Source organism: Bipolaris oryzae (genome assembly GCF_000523455.1).
Source record: "Bipolaris oryzae ATCC 44560 unplaced genomic scaffold scaffold_71, whole genome shotgun sequence".
Lineage (NCBI taxonomy): Eukaryota > Fungi > Ascomycota > Dothideomycetes > Pleosporales > Pleosporaceae > Bipolaris > Bipolaris oryzae.
The window spans coordinates 55,325-76,178 of NW_006911347.1; the positions used below are offsets into that span (position 1 = coordinate 55,325).

General features: G+C 50.0%; 7 protein-coding genes across 7 annotated transcripts; 3 read left to right on the plus strand and 4 right to left on the minus strand.

The window, feature by feature from the left end:
* Positions 1-446: 446 nt before the first annotated feature.
* On the minus strand, positions 447-1,100 carry COCMIDRAFT_37056 (uncharacterized protein; the record flags this gene model as incomplete). The annotated part of the gene is made up of 2 exons (XM_007690104.1): positions 447-754; positions 794-1,100. 2 exons carry the CDS (start codon positions 1,098-1,100, stop codon positions 447-449), a joined length of 615 nt encoding a protein of 204 aa, XP_007688294.1.
* Positions 1,101-2,654: 1,554 nt separating this feature from the next.
* Positions 2,655-4,733, plus strand: COCMIDRAFT_37057 (uncharacterized protein; the record flags this gene model as incomplete). Its single annotated transcript, XM_007690105.1, has 4 exons — positions 2,655-2,703; positions 2,816-3,015; positions 3,072-3,547; positions 3,605-4,733. The coding sequence occupies 4 exons, from the start codon at positions 2,655-2,657 to the stop codon at positions 4,731-4,733; spliced, it is 1,854 nt and encodes a 617-aa protein (XP_007688295.1).
* A 693-nt stretch (positions 4,734-5,426) lies between these two features.
* Positions 5,427-6,291, minus strand: COCMIDRAFT_26595 (uncharacterized protein; the record flags this gene model as incomplete). Its single annotated transcript, XM_007690093.1, has 2 exons — positions 5,427-5,561; positions 5,767-6,291. 2 exons carry the CDS (start codon positions 6,289-6,291, stop codon positions 5,427-5,429), a joined length of 660 nt encoding a protein of 219 aa, XP_007688283.1.
* Positions 6,292-9,320: 3,029 nt separating this feature from the next.
* Positions 9,321-10,376, plus strand: COCMIDRAFT_26596 (uncharacterized protein; the record flags this gene model as incomplete). Its single annotated transcript, XM_007690094.1, has 1 exon — positions 9,321-10,376. One exon carries the CDS (start codon positions 9,321-9,323, stop codon positions 10,374-10,376), a length of 1,056 nt encoding a protein of 351 aa, XP_007688284.1.
* Positions 10,377-11,064: 688 nt separating this feature from the next.
* On the minus strand, positions 11,065-12,605 carry COCMIDRAFT_96221 (uncharacterized protein; the record flags this gene model as incomplete). Its single annotated transcript, XM_007690120.1, has 4 exons — positions 11,065-11,518; positions 11,572-12,247; positions 12,298-12,433; positions 12,486-12,605. The coding sequence occupies 4 exons, from the start codon at positions 12,603-12,605 to the stop codon at positions 11,065-11,067; spliced, it is 1,386 nt and encodes a 461-aa protein (XP_007688310.1).
* A 4,190-nt stretch (positions 12,606-16,795) lies between these two features.
* On the plus strand, positions 16,796-18,601 carry COCMIDRAFT_5587 (uncharacterized protein; the record flags this gene model as incomplete). Its single annotated transcript, XM_007690087.1, has 1 exon — positions 16,796-18,601. The coding sequence occupies one exon, from the start codon at positions 16,796-16,798 to the stop codon at positions 18,599-18,601; it is 1,806 nt and encodes a 601-aa protein (XP_007688277.1).
* A 103-nt stretch (positions 18,602-18,704) lies between these two features.
* COCMIDRAFT_96240 (uncharacterized protein) lies at positions 18,705-20,283 on the minus strand (the record flags this gene model as incomplete). Its single annotated transcript, XM_007690121.1, has 3 exons — positions 18,705-19,996; positions 20,056-20,152; positions 20,215-20,283. 3 exons carry the CDS (start codon positions 20,281-20,283, stop codon positions 18,705-18,707), a joined length of 1,458 nt encoding a protein of 485 aa, XP_007688311.1.
* Positions 20,284-20,854: the final 571 nt, after the last annotated feature.

The following is a 20,854-nucleotide window of genomic DNA, read 5'->3' on the forward strand; positions in this document are numbered from 1 at the left end:
CCACAATTTGCCGTCTTGGTCCGTGCAGGGACCCTTGACCATAGGGATGACTTCACAGCACTCCACTTCAACACTTCAACAATCTCAACACTGTGCGTCTCAATCGTACATGATTAACGATAGACTTTCTATTTTCGGTAGACAGTATCTAGCCATATTGACATGAAACTTTGGTGGTCTCCACACGCATACCGCCTCCACTACGCAGGTCCGACTTCAAGCACCGTCGTAAAGAAAACCGTAATCATCAAGATACCTTGAGCAGTTAGCCTCTGTCAATACCACAGAATACATGTACCCACTGTTGCATATGTAGAGGTAGCAAATAGTTGTTGAGCCCCTTTGCTGCTCGGAGGTAAATCATAGCCTGCCGAAAATAAATATGATGGACCTTCGGCGACGTGACGTTGCCAATGCTCATGAATGCCTCAGCGGCCTTTACATAGTTAGCGTTGGAAAATCTGAGTGAATGGAAGGGTACTTGCTGTCAAAAGCAAATGCCCAGTCAGTTGTCCTTTTTCTCTCGCTGCATCCACGGCAGATTGGAGGTAGTCAGTTGCTGGTACCAGTAACGCCCGTGCCTCAACATAGTCTGCATTGTTTATACGCTCTTGAGTCTCGACTAGAGGTTGCTTTGCAGATTGGAGCGGATAGGGGCTGCTCTCTTCATTGCTGTGAAGCTCACTTTCCGCTCGGGCGATGCTTGCCAGTGCTTTTTGCGCTCGTAACAGCCAATGCCGGCCGATCACCGTGACTGTCAGCCAAGGGACAAGAAACTAAGGGTTTAGCTTACAAGCTAGAATCTCGGCATCTCGAGGGTACAATGCCAGTAGGGTCAGCAATTGCCGTAGACACCAGTCGGCTATGTCCGGGATAGGGCCGTTGTCCGCATCCGCGAATGCTACCCGCTGGACGACAGTGACATGGGGAATTTGCCAACACCTAGGAGATTGTTCGGGAGCTGTATCAGAAATCTCAAACGAGGTGGTGATGTTTCGGATGGCCGGAAGTTGATCTCTCCAGGAACCGGGCGCAGTGTCGAGGTTTGCATTCACTAGCTCAACAGTGGCCATGAGCATGTGGAGCATTTGGCTGTCCATAATGACGACTACGTAGAAGGTGGGTTGGTCACCAAAAAGAAATCCACAGCAATTTTGTACACAGCACAGCAGAGTATATTTGTAAGGAAACAAAGTGCTAAAAAGAAACTTGGGAGTGATATATGCTGCAAGAAGAGGATAAGACGACCCAGAGGAAGCATATTCCACACTTGGGTTGGCCACATGTTGCAGAGATGGTGCTAGCAAAACCGGTGTTCAGCCTGCAGACTTGGACATGTTGCCGGGGCTCATGGCTGTCGCCTTGTGGAAATAGTCGGATGGCGATGTGTCAGCCATATGGACGGTAGGGGATAAGGCGGGTTGTCCGGAATCTCCAGGAACGAGATGGGGAACTATGATGCAACATGTGTCTTGCCACAGGTGCTTGGCCAAGGTGAGATTTGGTAGTTGTAGTTCAGTCATGGCAGTAAGAGGTGGCAAGCATGGTTTGTAAGCGGGGATAGCACATGGCAAGGTGGTGGCTGCGTAGGAGTTAGTCTACGGACATGACAGCACAGCAGCACAGCAGCACAGCTCAGTACCTGCATACAGCATGCAGCCCTATCTTATCGATTGTGTTATCGATTGAGCATAGGCGAGCCTGCATGCATGCGCGCGTCATTTCGCACGCAACCACGGCAGCACGCAGCGAGTACTTGGATAGGCCAGGCGGCCACGAGGAAAAGAAAGCGTTCGCCAGCTCCTCTCCGGGAGATGCGAATGGCGTACGTGCGGGGCCGGGCCTTGGTGCTCATCGGGGGGTGGATCTCAGGCCATCCGAAAGGGACGCGTGGTCGCAGCGTCGGTAGGGCCGGCAAGCGGCATTAAGAGCGAAATGAGGCGTAGGAAGGTGAATTATTGTTTTGCATCCAAAACGAGAAGCCTGTGGCCTCAACGCTTACTCGAGTCGGAGGCCCAGGGGAGGGCCTAGGGGGGCCGGGCAGTCTGCGCCTCAGGGTAACGCGCGCCTAGAAAGCCGCATCAAGGGATTGTAAGTAGTGTAGGGTACACAGCAGACCGGGGTGTCACATGAAAAGCACGGCGGAGACGGCTAGACGAAACGAAACCGCCCCGTGAACGGTCGAGCGGGCTGTCAGCCCGTTAGTCGCCAATCACAGGGGGCCCGTCTCCGCAGGCTGCTTCATTTCCCTCGACCGAATGGTAGAGCCAGTGTAAGAAGTAAGTGTGGCTGTGTGTGTGTGTGTGTGGAGGGATGGGTGCATGTGTGTGTGCGCGCGGACTACTCCAGCGACCTCTCCTTTCTATCTGCGTGTTCCCTTTTCTTGTCCGCACCAGTCCCCCCAATGTCCCCCCTGCCATCAGACGGACAAAGTGACAGCTGCCACGATTGGATCCCACGCACCAGACCACGCGCCCTTGCCAGCGCCCTCGCCTGCGCCCGCGCCCGCACCCGCACCAGCCGTCCCAGCTATATCCATATCACCTGCCCACCCCGGGTTAGAGCCACCGCAACACCACCACCACCACCAGCTCACGCGCCGCCCCAAAGACCACCCGACGTCCACTCCCCCATCATGCGGTAGCGCTGCCACCATGGAGAACATTATACAGGACGACTCTCCCCTTGCCCACTTGCTCCAAGGTGCGCCTCCCCTCCCTCGCTCCCTCGCTCCCTCCCCCCCCCACAGCAACCGCCACAATGATGATGATGGTTATGACAACGATGCATCCCCAGCCACTAACTGCCGCACTAGGCCAGGGCAAAGGCGGCGAAGATGACGACAATACTCTATGCCCTCCTATCCTTCGACATGCCGATACCGACATCGACTTCCAGGGCTTTGCGCCCAAAGGACCCTCTACCCTGCAATCGAGAATAAGAGACCGCCTCCCACAGCCGCTGCGCATACATGCGCGCAATGACTCCATTTCCCGTATTCACTTGGCCTGCTCGGTATGTCCATCCTGGCTTGGCGCTCGGTGAGTCAAGACGTACTGACCCAACTGCAGAAGGCTGTCAATTCGCGATTGGGGCGTGTAGACAATGAGCGCTTCCTCGAACACTTTCGCTATCTCATCGTCGCCTCTCAGCTTCTTGGCGAGAAGGACGGCCTGCGCGCGTCATCGATACCCGCCTTTGCGGCAGGCGGACCCTCCGGCTCCCACGAGTTCAAAATCGCCACGATAAGCACTACCGGCGCTGCTCTGACAGGCACAACGGCATTTGCCTTGGTATGGCTAGTCCACTGGTCTCGCCGTCAGCCAACCTTCAGCTTGAGCAGGACGGCATTTGTGGTTCTGGTCTTCGCAGCTGCTGCAACCGCCGTCTATGCCTACATGCGACGTCAATGGCTCCGGTACCTGAGGCAGGAGGCTGTCGACGGCGCATCCGCCCTGGTCGCCAACCTGCAAGCCTTTGAAGCCTCTACATCGTCTGCGCTTGCTTTGATCCAAGAGGTCGAGCTCGTATCTCGTGGCTACAGATTGTAGGTTCTTCATATTTTCAGCCAATTCTCCCTATCCCGCTCACTGATCCCCTCTAGAAGCAGTCCGCTACCCCCCATTTCGCGCATCGAGGAAAAGGGTCAGGCCCGCCGTTGCCAACGTCTTCGTCGCAATCTCCGAGCAGCATACGCCGACATCGTCCCCTTCCTCTCCGAGCAGTATGGACTCTTGAAGCCGCTGATTCAGGAAGATGACTTGGAAAAGTACTTTGACGTTTACGAGATCAGCAATCCGGACCTGCAAGAGGCGGCTCTCAGTTACAGTCCATCCGAGTTCGAAGACGCCGAAAGCCTGAAAGCACTGCGCACTCTCCAATATCGCTTGTCAATTCTTCGCCGGGTGTACCTGTGCTCTCTCCTTGCCATGGAGGCTGATGGCGGGACCATGGATTTCGCACGATGGTCAACCGTAGTCGACACTATCCTAAACACAGCCCGTCCTATTGGTCAATGGAGCGAAAAGTTCAACCGCGTGCTATCGGAAGAAGAGCAGTTTGTTTTGCCATCGCCGGCCAAGGTAGCCCCCACGCCCGGACGGGAAAAGATTCGAAACTCGGTGCGTAAATTGTCGGGACTTTCGAGCGGAATCCGGGGGTTGCAGGCAAAAATGCAGGTATTGCGGGAAGAGACGAATAAGAGCTTGGAAGATATGGAAGACATCAGTGATCTAGGTCATTCTCTTATGGCGCAATACGAATCCATTGGAGCTGATCTTAAGAGTTTGGTTCAGGCTTGGGAAGCAGGAAAGAATGCGCTTGCGTTGAACATTGACCGACAGGAGCGTCGAATCTCGCAAGCGTCAAGCAGCGGTCTGCGCTCTCCGGTCCCAAGCCTAGGTGGATTGACTGCTGTTGATGAAGGAAGCCCGTCTGATGCTCTGCGTGCTCTTAATGGCGAAACTTTGAGTCCTCAGGAGAGCGCCCCGTCCAGCGACCAAGGCAGTAACTCTGACGACGAAGTATTCGAAGCCATTGCAATTCCCAAGACACGTGTTACCATGTCGAGAGAGGAACGGATGCAAAAGATCCATGATGACCGCATTCGCCAAGCTACACTTCGTGAGCAACGAGATGCAAACACCAGCATGTTGAGAGAACTGGAGTCTGTGATCAACCTGCGACCGCATCGTGCATCTGCACCTCCTGGAGGTCGAATCACTAGTATCTGAGGCCATTCCCCACCCCCTTTTCCTTTGTGTATATTTCCATAACTCATGACAGCTCGCTCGATACCGCATCAGTTATTTTCCCCTTGTTTCCTTGTTTCCATATCATTTGCTTCCACCCACAGGCATGCATCTGGACCCTTTTGGGCCTTCGAATCTCTCAGGCATTTATCGCGATACCATGTGCCACGGCAGCAGTCGCAGCCGCAAGTCGCTTTGTGTTTTTTTTTCCTCTCATATCAGTAGGCGTTTAAAGGAGGGGGCCATCATCATGTATGTGCCAATGCATCAATCAGATCTTGAGGATGAAGAGAAAAAAAAGAAGAAGATACTACTAGAATAGTAAGACTTGATCGTAAAGAGAATCAACGTTTGTGATGTTTTTTTTTCTCAAGTGCGAACCACTCGGTATTACTTGAATAAACTTTCATGATTAGTTTCCTCCCTCTGACATGGCAAAGTCCAAAAATGTCCACATGCCGATGACACACACCCCTCCCAGTCGGAAAACTACTCAAAGCGTACGAAATCACCATCGACACCCCTTGCTCTCCTCACCCCCCTCCCCTTTCTTTCTGTCTTTCCCACTTCCTCCGCCCCCAAATAAAATATCTTTTTTTCCCCCACTCAACCCAAACAAACAAAAACCCTCCCCCCCCCCTCCCACCTTCTTTCCCACCACCATCATCATCATCATCATGATGCCTTCTTCTTACCCCCATGCACCCGCCTAACATGCACCCTCAACCCATCCGACCGCGCATAAACCCTCTCACACCCCTCACTCACACACTTGTACCGCCCTCTGGCCCTCGCCGGTCCCGTACACGCCTGCGTTTTCAAGTGCCGCGTTAGATTACCCAGGGCGTAGGCGCCGGTGAGGATGGTGCCGCAGTGGTACGGGCAGGGGATTTGGGGCGAGGTAAGGGGTTGTTGTCGGGGTTGTTGTTGTTGTTGGGACGGGGGGCTTCACGGAAGGAGAGGGGGGGTTTTGTGTTAGTAGAAGTGGTATTTTGAGGGGGTTGAGGTTGCTTACTGGGTCGGTGGGGGAGGGGAGGTTGAGGAGGAGGAGGAGGAGGAGGTTGCTGGTGTGGCTGTGGGGGAGGGGGGCGCGTGGTGCGTGGCGGATAGGTAAGGAGAAGAGTGTCGGAGAGATGGTTAGGATGGAGTTAGCATGGTGGTTGGGGGGAGTTGTTACGTACTGGTAGTAGGAGAAATGTGTTTGGGAAGGTGGAGAGGGTGATGGAGAGGTAGGTTGGGATCTGAGAGGTGGATAGGTGGTGGAGGGGAAGGCAGTGCTGTGAGGTATCTCTTGCTCTGGTATGGGTTGTTGGAAGATGGTGTCGGGAGGGTAGACTTCGTAGCTGGGAGTTGCGTAGGTGCATGTCTGTAAGTCCCAAGATTGGGCTTCTCCTTGGAATTCGGAGATGGTGGCCGTTTGTAATGGGCTTTCTACCAAATTTGATACGGCTGAGGGTTGGTAGAATGGGTCGTTTTGGCTTCTTGTGTTGTCTGATGGCCAAGAAGGCAAATGGCCATGGGTGGATTGGTTGTACGCCATGCCAGATTTTCTGGTGTCTTATGTGGTTAAGTGACAATATACGATGTCATTCTTTTCCCCCCATTATGAAGTCAAAGCTGGAAGTAGAGAGACCAGTGATTACCCAGTCAGTCATCCCAATCGGAGCAGCAAATCATAAGGGAAAGCGCCAGTAGCCGGAAATACAAAACTTAGGCCTGCAAGGGCTCAAGGGTAGTAATACGCCACCACGTATGGTCCAATTGCAATAATCTCTATCCAGTCTCGAATCATGAGCAAGACGCCCTAGCCGACAAAGAAATACACCTCTGCATGTGTCCGATTAACTAACCACAATACATACCTACCGATCAGCTTGACTGCCGGCAGATGGTTTCACGCCTTTTACATTCACATAAACAATGGTACTTACATAGTAATTCTCCACGGAGTTATGTAAACGAAAACTTTATCTCGGGTGGCTGCCTATTTCCCTTCAGCTCGAAGCGCACGGGACAGCGCGGCAGTTCCCTTCGACCGGGATGGCCCTCCTCGCCGAATTCATCAGGAGTGCCCAATCAATGAAACAATCGGTAAACCCTGGATGTCGCACGGTGTATGAGACTGAGTTGTTAGTCTTGCAGTACTGGGTTTTTCGTAATCACTAGTAGACTGTGACACGAGATACGGATGCGTGGGTAACAGAAATGGGAAACTCTCGCGACTTGGAATCTTCGGGGAAGAGACTACGAGACCTGTTGGCACAAAGGGTAGATTGGCCTTTGTGCAGTGCATATCCGTTTTCTGGGGTCGTTGTATTGTATGGTATCTCTTTGCATGCTTACCAATGCCCCGGCACTTTGAGCTTTTCCCCATTGCAATGATGAAACTATTCGATATATATCGATGTTTTCTTTCTTCTTGTCCAAACTAAATTGGTATCCCCTTCACCATCTTCCGCATCCATTGCACATCAGTGTTGTCAGGGTAACCTCTCCCTCCGCAACAGAACCCGTGTCGATCATCCCTTGCACTGCCCATCGAAACTGGAGACGGAGCTGATATTTAATCGGCTTCACGGACCGATCTTACCAGACCAAACTCTCTCTCTCTCTCTTTACACTTCGGCGACCATACCTCTGCACGTTCCCTGCACCTCTGTTAAGCTGCAGCAAGCAAAGCATCGAATCGGATACTACGTTAGTACCCCTGCATTCCTTGATCAAGGGCTCTCCTATTCGGATTACACAATGGGGCTAGATTTTGAGACTAGCGTCAGTTTACGAGGCAGGAGTCCGAAGAAGAAAGCTGGACGGGACGGCTCGTTAGCGCATCAGACCGGGTACGAGACGGATTATTTTTTTTTCTCTCGCTCAGAGTCTGGAAGGGATGGTTTCTACCGGTTTTTTCTGACCGGTCTGATTGATTTTGCTCCTGCGCCGCGGTAATCTATGATAATGCTGCTTGCATGTGACGATGGCGATCCGGAGCGAGGATGTGAAGAGACTGCAACGCCGACTGATTTAGTAAGTAAACCGGTTTGTGCCTTATGCTCGCTATGATCCCCCATATCTTGTGTCGTGGGAGGGTGCTTATAGAAAATGCAGCCTCTCGCATACCATGACAGAGGAAATTTTGTGCGGAGAGATTCCATTTTGGATGATTGCAAGCGTGTTGTTAGAGTAAAAATATCGTCGAAGCGACTACATGGTGAGGGAGTTCTTATCATGAGAATGCAAACTGAACTAGGCTATTATGCCATTGCGATTGAAGGCTAGTGACTAGACTAGATAAAAGATCCTGACATGGAAAGGGTCAATGCCTTGATTAGAAATTTGCCGTCCTAGTCGTGTTTTGCTGTGACAAAAGCCTCAGCTCTCGAGTTTCCATATTCCAGAACTCTCTAGAAATGAAAACTTCATACGATACTGATCTATTTTTTGGTACCGGGGACATGTATAGTTCGCAACTTCTCAATGCAAGACGCCAAGATAAGAAGGAAAAGCTATCACTTTTCTCCGCCGAATGTTCCGTCGCACTCGATCGGATTTTCTGCCAAGGCGATCCGACAGGTTTCAATTGAAGAACACCCTTGTTTTAGCCTTAGTGTAAAAATCATGCTCATCGTTGCTATGTCCAAAGATCGAATTTGACATTTTCCCTAGCCCATGATGTACTTTTGATGCCAATTTCAAGAATAAGGAGGAGAGAAACGCATCTGGATAATCCAAAGGTTACAAGTCATCAGCCCACATTGGAAGGAGTACAGAAACAGTATGAAGACATAGCAGAAGCGCTTGGTGTGAATGCGCGATGCAGCAAATGGTGATGTAAGGCGATGTGTTCGCTTAACCCCGATTTTATCTACGACCGGAGAATTTTGCGGCTAACCTATCATTAGGATGCCCCGCGTCCTAGAAGCAGGTCTGACGTCGGCCGAGCACCTTCTCTTATATGGATCCAGATTCATGGCTTATAGTATATCAGTAGTATTAATGCCGTAGATGACGAATCGGCAAGTGGACTTCTCAGCCGATCTCGAATGACGAAACCCCAACGGCAGCTAATCGAGGGCCGCATAGGTATCATTCCTTATTATGGGTTGCCACGTTGCGTCGGCAGATCGAGCCTCGTCTCAGGACAGGGGATGCGATACGTTGACGTCTTCACTGCGAGCCATGTCCGAGATTTTTGCAGTCTTGTCGCCGCAGATGTAAACCTTTTTCGGACCTTCTGGGCCGGGGTTAACGGTGATAGAAGTGCACGCCCCGCTTTGAGGCTCAAAAACGTGGTAAAAGTGGGTCTGGTGCCAACGGCGTAGGTCGGCGAAAGGGCAAAACACCGGGATATCCATACGGACATACCTCATACACCAGACCGTCTTTTCATGTGTATTACAAATGTCCAGGAAAGTTTCTAGAAGTTTGAAGGAAACAAGAGTATAAAACTTGAGCCGTGTAGCTTGTATAGTCACCAATTCAGCCAACAAATCTCATCTCACATAACTACAACTACCATTTCTCAATTCCTTTTTGTGCATTTCATATTCAATACTAAAGCGAACGAGAGATATGTCCTCATCATCCGACTTCCAGGGCTGGGTCGCTCACGACCCCTCTGCCGCCGATGGCAACATGAAGTGGGGTGACTACACCCCCAAGAACTTCGAGTCTACGGACATTGAGATGGAAATCAGTCACTGCGGTGTCTGCGGCTCTGACATCCACACTCTCCGCTCCGGATGGGGCCCCTCAGACTACCCTCTCGTCGTTGGCCACGAAATCATTGGCAAGGTCACTCGTGTCGGAGACGCCGTCAAGGACCTCAAGGTCGGTGACCGCGTCGGTGTTGGTGCGCAGTCTGACTGCTGTGAGAGCTGCAGGCCCTGCAAGGCCAAGCAAGAGTCCAACTGCAACAACTTTGTCATGACCTACAACGCAAAGTACAAGTCCGGTGACAAGGCCCAGGGAGGTTACGCAAAGAAGTGGCGTGGACCGGCTTCTTTCGCTATCCCTATTCCGGAGGGTCTTCCTTCCGAGTACGCTGCTCCTCTCATGTGCGGTGGTGTAACCGTCTACAACCCCCTTGTTACCTATGGTGCCGGTCCAGGAAAGCGTGTCGGTGTTGTCGGTATCGGCGGTCTCGGTCACTTCGCTCTTCTTTTCGCAAAGGCCCTCGGCTGCGACGAGGTCGTTGCCATCTCGCGCTCCTCTTCCAAGAAGGCCGACGCGCTGGAACTCGGTGCTGATAGGTTCATCGCTACTGGCGAGGACCCCGAATGGATGAACAAGAACGCCGGTGGCCTCGACATCATCATCTCCACCATCTCCGGCGGTTTCGCGCTCGACCAGTACCTCAACCTCCTCGACGTCAACGGTACTTTTGTCCAGCTCGGCGCTCCTGACGACCCACTTCCCAGCTTCTCCCCCATGGGCTTGATCTTCAAGAACTTGAAGATTGCTGGTTCTCTCATTGGCACCAGGCAGCACATTGCCGACATGCTGGAGTTGGCAAAGAAGACGAACCTCAAGGCTTGGGTCCAGGTCAGGCCCATGTCTGAGGCCAACGATGTTATTGTCGATTTCGAGAAGGGCCTCCCTAGGTACCGATATGTGCTCAAGAACTAGGTCCTTTGGTATGAGAAGATATACCAACGATGACGATACCCTGTATTTGTAATTTAGATGATATCACATGAATAGATATTTTAATTTCCATTTGACTTCATTTGGACTGGTACGGCGTTTTGTTATAGCTGATTGTACTGACGACGATCCTACGGCAGTTCGTTAAACTTGCTATCGAATTTACATGTTCAGCATGCAACGTTAGCCATTTTTCGAACGATATCTTTAAGGTCGAGATTAGACTTAGGGCTTGGCTAGAAGGCTGTTGTATATTACGGCGATGAAAGAGGCATGGCAGCTCCTGGGATGTGACATTATGAGTAGGCAGTGTATCTCCAAAAGAATGGTATGGTTTAGTTGGCTGCAAGTGAGACCAGCTATATATTTTGAACTAGTTATATCTTTAAGCGCTGCTGGGATGCAGGGTCTAGCCCACTTAACCCTTTATTTAGCCTGTGGCATTAGTGTACACTACTTTGTTATCCGAATCAGGAAACGTGGGGTTAGAAATGCTAGCTCTCGAATTGTCATGGGTATCGTATATCTGCTTGACCAATGCACCCTTTTTGCGGGGTTCCTGCACTGGGACTACCCATGGATATCTAATGAGACTATTGATTCCGGGGATTTGGAATTCTTACTAAGAATAGTTGGTTTCATATCAAAAAGGTATAATAAAACTACGAAATCATACGCTTGAGATGCTTGTGCGATTACTTGGGTTCGCTGGCTTCTGCTGGCCGAATCGACCCATCTCCGTTGACACAAGCGACTGCTCATCGCTATCAGTGTGTCGTACTTCGTAAGTGGTCGTATATGTTATGACATCCTGATCGCCTCCTTTCCTCGAACCAAACGACTTCCCTCCCTTACTTGCTAAAGCAACGTCCTCTTTCTTCATTCCGAAACTTTGATTTCCATTTCCGTAGTATGCTGCTCGGTCGGTTCCTCTGGTTGTACCCAAGATCTTGGGAAATAGTCGTACGAGGATGACGCGTAATGTTGGTAGATTAGCACACATGATGCCGATATTGAGCTCGAGATTTGACCAAGTGATGACGTCGACCTGATCCCATGTTGGGTTCGAGGAAGCGGCAAACGTTACAAGAGATCGTAGACGAAGAATGGAAATGACGGTCACGCTGGATATAAGATCAGTACTTGAGCTCTCTCAATAGGTATAGGCTAAACTCACAATGTACCCACGCAGAACATGATAGCTACGCCAAACTTCTTGCGCCAGGATAACTGTAGCTGAAAGACTTCCCACAAGGGTACAGCAAGCATCCAAATATCCGTGACGATGCTGATAATGGCGTTGGACCATGCGAGGGCGTTGATGTTGATGCATTGACCTTCATGTTCTCCGTCCCATTTCCACCAGTTGTATGATATCGGTCGGCATTGGAAAATTGACGCGATGATGAATGCGATGGCGTAGAGACAGGTGAAGATGATAGTTGCCCAGATAATTTTCTTGATGCTTTGCTTCGGGAATATTCGTAAAAAGAAGAAAAGGAGCATGAGCTTCAATAAAGCGATATGGAAGAAGTAGAGCACTTCCAAACCGAAGAGATACTTGGCAAACTCGGTGATTTGGTCAGGGTCGACCGTCCAAATATCTCTTCCGAGTCCGTTGGGCACGACAGCCCGGTCAATGATGATAACAGACGGCGCCCCTGAAATCAGAGCGGCGACAACGCACCAGTCGTCATACGCAAATTCGCCACCAGAGAAGAATCCTCGATAGAAGAGTCTGGTAAGACCGAAAGCAGCAGTCAAGACTGCAATAGTAATGTTGGATACGCGGACACTCTCGCCCCTATAACGTATCGGAGCGTGACATACTGTCATGGTGGCATTTTTGGTCACTGGATTTCCAAATCAGCGGTGCTCATAGTTGCAATAAAGAAACGCTCACTCAGCCCTTGCCTCAGCGTACATGTTTTGTGTACACAAATCTCGACTTGGTGTTGTAGTTTCATATTTTGGCATATGCAAGTTGCATTGTTCAATGCGCATGATGACTTGGAGACAGCCGTGACTAGACACTCTTGCTGGATGATTGTATTAGTATATGTCCCCAGGATCATCAAAGATAGAACATACCGCGCAGTCAGGAAGCCGCTCCACTGCTAATACCAAAGCCGAGTCATTGGGAGCCAAACCCTGGGCAAGTGCCAGCTGCATCCATACTAGCAACGAGAGCAAGAATCGCAGGGGCTTCATTTTTTCTTTTGTCCGTACACCGCTCGAGACTGATTGAACGAACTAAGAAAGCAGATGTGTTCTAAAACAAGTCCTGACCCCGATGCTGCATGGGGGAACGGAGAATATTTAGTATCATGCGAGGAACCAGCCCAAGCCACTGTTCTCCAGGGGCCACCTCTTTCGAGAAAAGTAGAAGAGACGAACGACTATGGGAACTTGGCGCCATGGGAGGGAAGACAGTAACTATAGCTTAGTGGGCAGTGGGGTCTGAGCGACTCTAGTGTCCTTCACCAAGCGGCTTTCTTCTTCGCAATCAGAGTTCCGTTGCCGTAGAGGTCATCCCTGCTCCACGCATGGCAGGACCTGCACTAGGTCCCACAGGCATGGAATACCACCAATGATGGAATTAAGACTAGGATAAGGGAAGTTGCCCCAGACGTGTTGCAGTGGACCTCTCTGCACTCCCTGCAGGGCAATCGCGGTCGGCAACGGAGATCATACTTTTCGCGAAGAGTGGGCTCACAAGAGTGAAGGGGTTCGCCTAGCATGCAAGAATGGTCGCGATAGGAAAGGAGACAAGCCTCAGACTTGTGCCGCTGAGCCTCACAAGGCACCTTTGCCGAGCGAAATCCTTCAAAGTCCAGCCTTACTTGGCGTCTTCCGATGCTTAATTCTTGGAGAGCGCTGAGACACGGCGGGTTATCGTGAACCCATAGCAAAGTCGGAGAGCGCCCCGAAGATAGTCCCTGGTTCCGCGCCCAAGCGGCGGAAAAGCGAATGGGCATGCACCACCACTAAGTAGGTAATGCAGGCGTTCAGGTTGAGGTCATCCGCACCCACCCGTGGGTATGTCCACCATGAATAATTCTCTCGGCAAAAGGGCTCTGGTGTGCTTTAGCTGCTTGTGCCACATGGCAATCTGCACTTTCTTTTTGCAAATCGCGTTCGCAACGGTGCCGATCACTTTACATACATCCCCCAGGGTAAGGGCCGCACCCCAATTTCTCGACGCCACCCGCTGCTCCACTCTTCCTTGCAGGTACAAGCATACGCATCCCACAATTTGGCACATGTCAATGTCAATTAGATAAAAAATCTCTAAGGGATATGAAACAAGGGGATTTACAGAGCCAACCGGTCTATCCCTGGGAAGGCTGAGTGTCAGTCTAGTGGCTCCATCAGGGAGAAAAGTGCCGGGTGCCTCCTACATGACACACGCCACCCCTCCAATATTCTTTTCTAGCTCGTTCTTTCAGCTCTGTTGGTTTCGTACCAATGACGATAGGCTGCACACATATTGGCATATTCTGGCTAGGTTACCGTTTGGGTGCCAATGGTAAACGGGTCTAGACCAAGGAGGCATCTCTCCGAGCCTAGGACGCCACACCCGAAAATTCTCTGCCACTCACCTCCATTACATGACATGCTCCACGTGTCAGAGGCTCTATTGTCCCGATTTTTTATCCGATAAATCTAGTAGAGACCAGTCGCTTGAAAGTATCAAACTCTACAAAACATCTACCTTATAGCATGAGGCAAAACAACCCCCGGTTAATAGGGCAGTCTTACATACTATACCTGGCACAACATTGAAACGAGGCCACGCGACGGGGGTGAATTAAGATTTCCAGGTCGCTTACCCCTATCCAACGGGTCGCATTCGTCGCGTCCGACCACAGTGGCGGCTGTGACGCAATTGTTCCAGTCTTTTAAGGTTGAACGTCGGCCGAAAATTGCGACCCAACGTCGCGACTCACAAGCACAACTATCACACCTTTACGCCCGTCACTCGTATTTAGTGATCCTTATGCAGGGTTTTTGTATTTGATCCACGCACACCTAATCCTGTCGATAGAATTGGTGTGTGTGTGTGTGTGTGTGTGTGTGTTAGCATAGCCACAACAGCTGAACTTCACCGGAACGAGGCACTTCCGACCAATATCGGTAATTCCCTAAGACTAACAATACATTTGTATATCTTTGGAAATTTAGAACTCAAATAACATCGCAGGGCAATCTCCACATTCCGATTTTTGTCTATGGACACTCCATAGCTACTCCGTCGCTACTCCATCTACCCCATGCGCTTGTCTGTCTAGTTGCGCCCACGACCCACATTCCAAAGCTGCCTCTACCTGGAGCTTATACGCTATCTACAACTAGCTTAGCTTTTAGTGCTATGCTTTGGTAGTAATGGGAAGTTTCGCACATAAACCGGGAAGCCATGACATATTCTTGCCGCTTTGCCGGACTACATTCGGGTCTTGGTTGGGCGATCACTCTGCAAATCGTTCTACACGGTTGATCATCGGCGCGGCGCATCTGTACTAAACAACACACGTGCCAGTGGTCGGCGATCATCACGGCGCGAGCTACGGGAAGGAATGGATTGCTTGTCAGCATATCTTTAAGGATCCCATCACCATACAGTACGTGCCTTTGTATCGACACCGCACATTCCCCAATTGGCTGTATTTCGCTGAATACACAATGCTGTGTTGCTATTGGTGCGCTTTCCGATAATAGGTTCGACATCTTTGATATATACCTTTGCGACTGCATCTCGATAAAAGGAAAGCTGTTCAGATGCACGGCTTCTCAACCATTCCTGAATCTATTCATCTGTGTCAACGAGAAGGGACACCGCGATACAGACATGTCTATTACAGATGCTTCCATTGCTCCGCGCAAAACCATCGCCACCCCTGTATTCACTCCCTGTATTCTTTCTTATCCTGATATCAGTTCCAAATCACCTGCTGTGATCGAGGTGCATCCTCGGCTTCAAAGTCTCTGACATTGATCTACATCTATCGCCCGATTGTGGCGAGGCCAGATGCTCCCACACATTATGCAAACTCTATTACGGCGTCCCCTGGCCACATGCGAAACAGAGGTCGTATCTTGAAGATCACGATCATCAGTTTCGCATGCATGGCCGACGGGGTTTCCTATCTACCTTGGAATTCTAATAAAGTGAAGGTATTTTCTTCGTATTTGCATTCTTAATTTCCTATTCCCATACGGTGAAGTGTTCAACTAACACCGAAACAGACAGCTCCGCATCTCATGGACTAATGGGCTTAGAAAACTCCAGGTTGTTTCTAGTGTACTCTCGGTTGATTGGAGATACCTCGTTGGCCAGGCTCCACATAGTGAATTACATGACCTCTCAAGACTTTCGCAAGCTTTCGGGTGATGTCGAAATGGTCATGAAAAGCAGCGTAGATCTTTTCACATGATGACGGAGCACTTCTCAAAATGTTCATCGGTGGCCGGATTTCTTTTCCAAATAGCATTAAGATAAAGTTGCATGACGACTAGAACAGGACGGAGGCACATATCCAAAGTACCTTAATATTTTTTGTTCTTCCAGTATGAGAATAAGTCTGATCATTCTGAATCCCACATATAAAGGACACTTCTCTTCTCAAGTTTAGAGCCTAGAGAGGGAAACCAGAGGACTTCGCAACCAAGAAACCTGGTAGTGAAGTGATAGATGTTCAGCATTGAGACTGGGCCTAAACTTTCGTACAAAATATCACGTGAATGTACGTTATGTCATCATTATCGATAACGCTAGCGCCATCTGGACATTTTTCCAAAGTGAGAACTTGAGAACAAGCATAACCGTCATCCCATGAAATGCGACCAAATTGAGTTACTGCTCTGTAATTTTCGCCCACTCGCGACCTCACCAGCTGATGCTCGGTCTCTGTCGACTACGATGCCCATACCACCCCGCTCCAGACTTCCAGACACGTTCTCTCCGAACGCTCCCTCGTGAAATACCGACATACATTCCACAATGGAATCCAACGATACAAAAACCCACGGGACTGCTTACGGAATTGAATGGACCTAGGACCGTCCCAGGGGCAGCTCTTAGCGATACAACTCGGGCTGCAGAGCCTAAGAAGCTCGCAGATGTACCACACTCATTGATCTCTCTGGAAAATGGTCATTCTAGGAATTTGTATGCACTCAAAAGGCTTCACATTGTACTCTGGTCGGTCAGTGCCACCGATGGCCGTGATAATAGTCTCCGCGCACCCTTGTGGCGGGCATATATGCTATCCAAAGCAATCTATCCTCAAGTTTTAACGCGTCTTTCGAAAAGGGCCTGGGATCTACTATGGACGACTCAGTCTGTCGATTCGCCCAATAATCGAAACCGAAAGGCACATTTAAGACAACTTCTTTGGGACATGGAGAGGGCGGGATATACCGTGACCGCTGGGCAGAGGGCTGAATATCTCGAAAGAGCATTTCTTAGTGGCAGGGAAGATTATGCTATTAGCGCATGGGAGCAGGATCATACTTCGGATCCTGAAAGTGCTATACATGGGCATAGACCGGAACATTTGGAAATTGGTGCTAAGCTACATGCTCTCTTCGGGAATGTCGATCGTAGCCGGTGGATTATGAACGAGCTCTTCCGTTTGTATCCTAATTGGGATACCTCTGTCATGATGATTGTATTTCGCGCTCACACGAGCTCGGAGCTTTTAGAACATCATCATCTAGCGAAGCAAATCTACGTCAGGATGAGAGAGCAGAAAGACGACGCTTGCACGACCGAAGACTATGATGCTTGGCTCGTGGGATTTCTAGAGGCACGCAGTCTGACCGACGCAAAGCAAGTATTCCAAGACATGGTCAAGGGTGGCTATCTGCTTGTCAGCGGAGCTACTGGCCGAGCCGAATCAGTCTTGAGGAGACTACATTTGCTGTATCGTCTTGGCACCGACATTTCCAAGATGACTAGTATTGCTCTCAATGCTATCTCAGTCCTCCCGCCTGTCTATCACGGCCATATATTCGGCGATTGGATGAAGTGTGCTGTTGTGGAAAAGGCACCAGAGGCAGCTGCTCAAATCCTGGATATGATGCTGAAGAGAGGATACCAACCAGAAACATTCCATTTCAACATGCTACTTAAAGCCTTGATACGTACAAAAGATACCCCTAATATTCTTAAGGCTGAAAATATCGGATGGCGCATGATCGATGAAGCGTGCAAAGCTCACGCAAGACATGCATCGGAATCACAGACCAGGAGCATCGACAAGAGATTTATCGACCACGACACAAGTGCAGGTACTGTACAAGGCGTTCCTGCGGCCAACGTTACTACGTTTGCCCTAATCATGCAACATCATGCTAAGAGCTTGCAATGGGAACATGTTGAGTACCTGACCCGCCAGCTTAAGGAGACGACTGTTGAGCCGAATGCCACAATCATGAATGTCATCATGGATAACAAATGTCGTCAGGGTGCTTATAGTGAAGCCTGGATGGTCTACAAAGCCCTTACCAACCCACAAGAAGGCAGTAAAGGCGTTTACCCAAACGGTGCAAGCCTTCGCTGTCTTTGGAAAACGCTTCGTCTAGCACTTGGAGACCACGCTACCCGGAATGATCCTGCACTGCCCACGCCTCGCGAGCTATTGAAAGAGACGATATCCTGGCGAACCCTAAGTCGCAGTCGCTACGACGCTGATCGTTTCAGAATGGGAATCGCAGGCGCCGACAAGGGAGCGATAACGTCACTTATCATGCACTGTTTCGGCTACACTCAGGACCTCGCTGGCTCGCTCATTGCTCTGCATGTCCTTCGCCACCACTTTTCCATATTTCCAACCAACAAAGCAGCCCAGATCTTGCAAAAACAAATGGCTTGGGTAGACATGGCGCGCGAGTCAGAATCTGTTCGTAGTCAATATTTCCACAGTCGCTCCAATAAGAAGAATATGGAACGTGTTGTGAGAGTATACGATATCCTTTTGGAGCAGCGGTTGGCTAGGATGGATCTAAAGGAAGGAGAGTATGAGAAATTGACTGAGGAACAGATTGGGGACGTGGGACTGAACCTGCTGAGCGAGTATGTGAGAGTGATGCTTAAGAGGAACTATCCGCCTGAGGTTGTGGAAGCTATGATTGATGCAGCAAGGCGTGCAGTGGGCGTACCCGACCTGCCTACTGGGGACATGGATGCTTTTGAAGTGGTCTGAAAAAAAGTCCTGGAGCACTGGACGGGAACAGATTCGTGTACTTTGATTGCGTTCAACAAACTTAGAAATTCCACTCAAGCTATTATCACATACATTCTAATGTCTACAAACTTACGGGAAAACGATCTCTTAGCCGCTCCCCAAAAATATAGAACAAGATCGGAGCGGGTGCAAGGAATAAGGTTACGAATGCAAATGTACTGATACCCCAACCATAACCCAAATTTTCGAACAGTGCGGGTGCAAGGATAGGAATAATGCCACCAAATACACTGCGAAAAACAGTACCAGCTGCTATTGCGCTTGCAGCGTACTTTTCGAAGCTGTCGATAAAGTAGTTTTGCGTGCTGTTGATAATCATAACCTGTCCGATGCCATAGAAGAAAGTAGCGGCGATAGAGACAAGCCAGTGCATGTGCTTCTCGACAGCCCAAGCGAACCAAAAGAGAGACATGGGGATAAATACGGATCCAATGTTAGCTAACGGCAGACGGAATTCAGGTCGAGCTTTCTCGTGGTTTTTAGCTGTGAGTGACTTGTACAACGTGTCGATGCGTGGGACGAGAAACCATACTGCAAACAAAAAGCCACAGCCTAGTCCGAGATAAAGCAGTCCGACTTGCTCAGTCGAAAACCTGTAGTCATCTTCGTAGATGGGCTGCATATTCGTGTAGATGCTGTACGTAGTACCAAAGATGAGAGCTTGATATACTGCCATGACAGCAACTATGGGTTGCGCAAAAATCTTCGGGGGACGCTTCAGTGCCTGCACAATCTTCTCCCGGAGCGGTCGCGCATCCTCGCCTTCATACGAGTACTTTGTGTCATCCCATTCAGCCGTTTGAGCCTCAAACTCAGCCTTCTTGCCACTCAGAATCGCGGGCGCGTACGTTTCGCGCAGAAAAAAGTATCCAGCGAGCGTGTTGATGAAGCAGACGATAGCCATGATCCAGAAGACCCATCTCCAGCCAAGTCGCTGGACGATGAGCCCTCCGAATAGAGGTCCGAGGGTGGGACCTAGCAGTGGACCAAGGAGATACCAGCCAAACACACCAGCTCTTTCGTTGGGCAGAAACATATCGCTTATGGTACCGCCACCATTTGCGATGGCTACGCTACCGAAGAAACCGGCGATGCTTCGTACTGTGATCAAGAAGGCGATGTTGGGTGCGAGTGCGGCAGGGATCTGGAGGAGCGTGAAGATGGAGAAGCATGTGAGATAGATTTTCCTCCGGCCAAACGTCTCGGATAGAGGCGCGAGAATCAAGGGTCCGATGCCTAGCATAACTACGAAGCCGGTCGTTGTTCCGATAACAGCGGTTGTCGAGCAGTTGAGGTCTTTGGCGATTTGCGCGATACCCGGCGTAAACATGGATGAGACCAGGGGGCTGAGAACTGCATGTGTTTGTTAGCGAATCATGTAATATAGCGAGAGGCTGTCTGGGTGTGTGTACTTGACATGAGGGCTATGACAGCCACATTTGCCATTTTCCGGCCTTTGGTCCATTCTCGTGGGTTTTCCTCGCTGGGTAAGTCCTCGATGCGTAGATGCTATCGCGAATCAGCAAATGGTTCATTTTTCGGGATGGAAAACGCGTGAGAAGATGACATACCGTACAAGGCTGTCCCTCTTCGCTATAACTCTGCTGCAATAGCGGTGCGCGCTCATCTTGTATAGGCATGATAGTCACAGCATACGGTGATGTATGATGCTAACGGACGTGAAGCGCGACTGTGGTTGAGAGTAAGCATCGCGAGCCTCTGACACCTGGCAGCCACATCTGCTGGCTTGACAAGAAAGTAGGCGTCATTGTGGCTAAAGCAAGCATGCTGTTTAGCCGCGTTGGGTCGTGTTTGTGGATATCTCATCTTTAGAGCGTCATCGATATCTGCCGGGGGTGATCGGGTGATGCGCGATCGACAAGGTGCATTTTGGCCAATCATGTCGACTCGCATTCACACCATTTACATATCCCACCATAAACTTTGTGCTTCAGCAGTCGTGGCACAGATATTCAAGGTACAGATTAAGGGACTGATATGCCTGGTAGAATTGGAATTGAATTGCGCTGTTTCTATATGTTTATCATGATGAAATGTGTGTAGTAACCTGCGCGGTCATGCGTTTGGTATGTCAAGAACTACTAAACACCATTTTTACTGTATTATATGGAGATGAAGCTGATGAGCTTGCTTGATCATATCGAAAAGACCGCTATTCAATAAGTCTACATCCAAACTATACAATCAGAG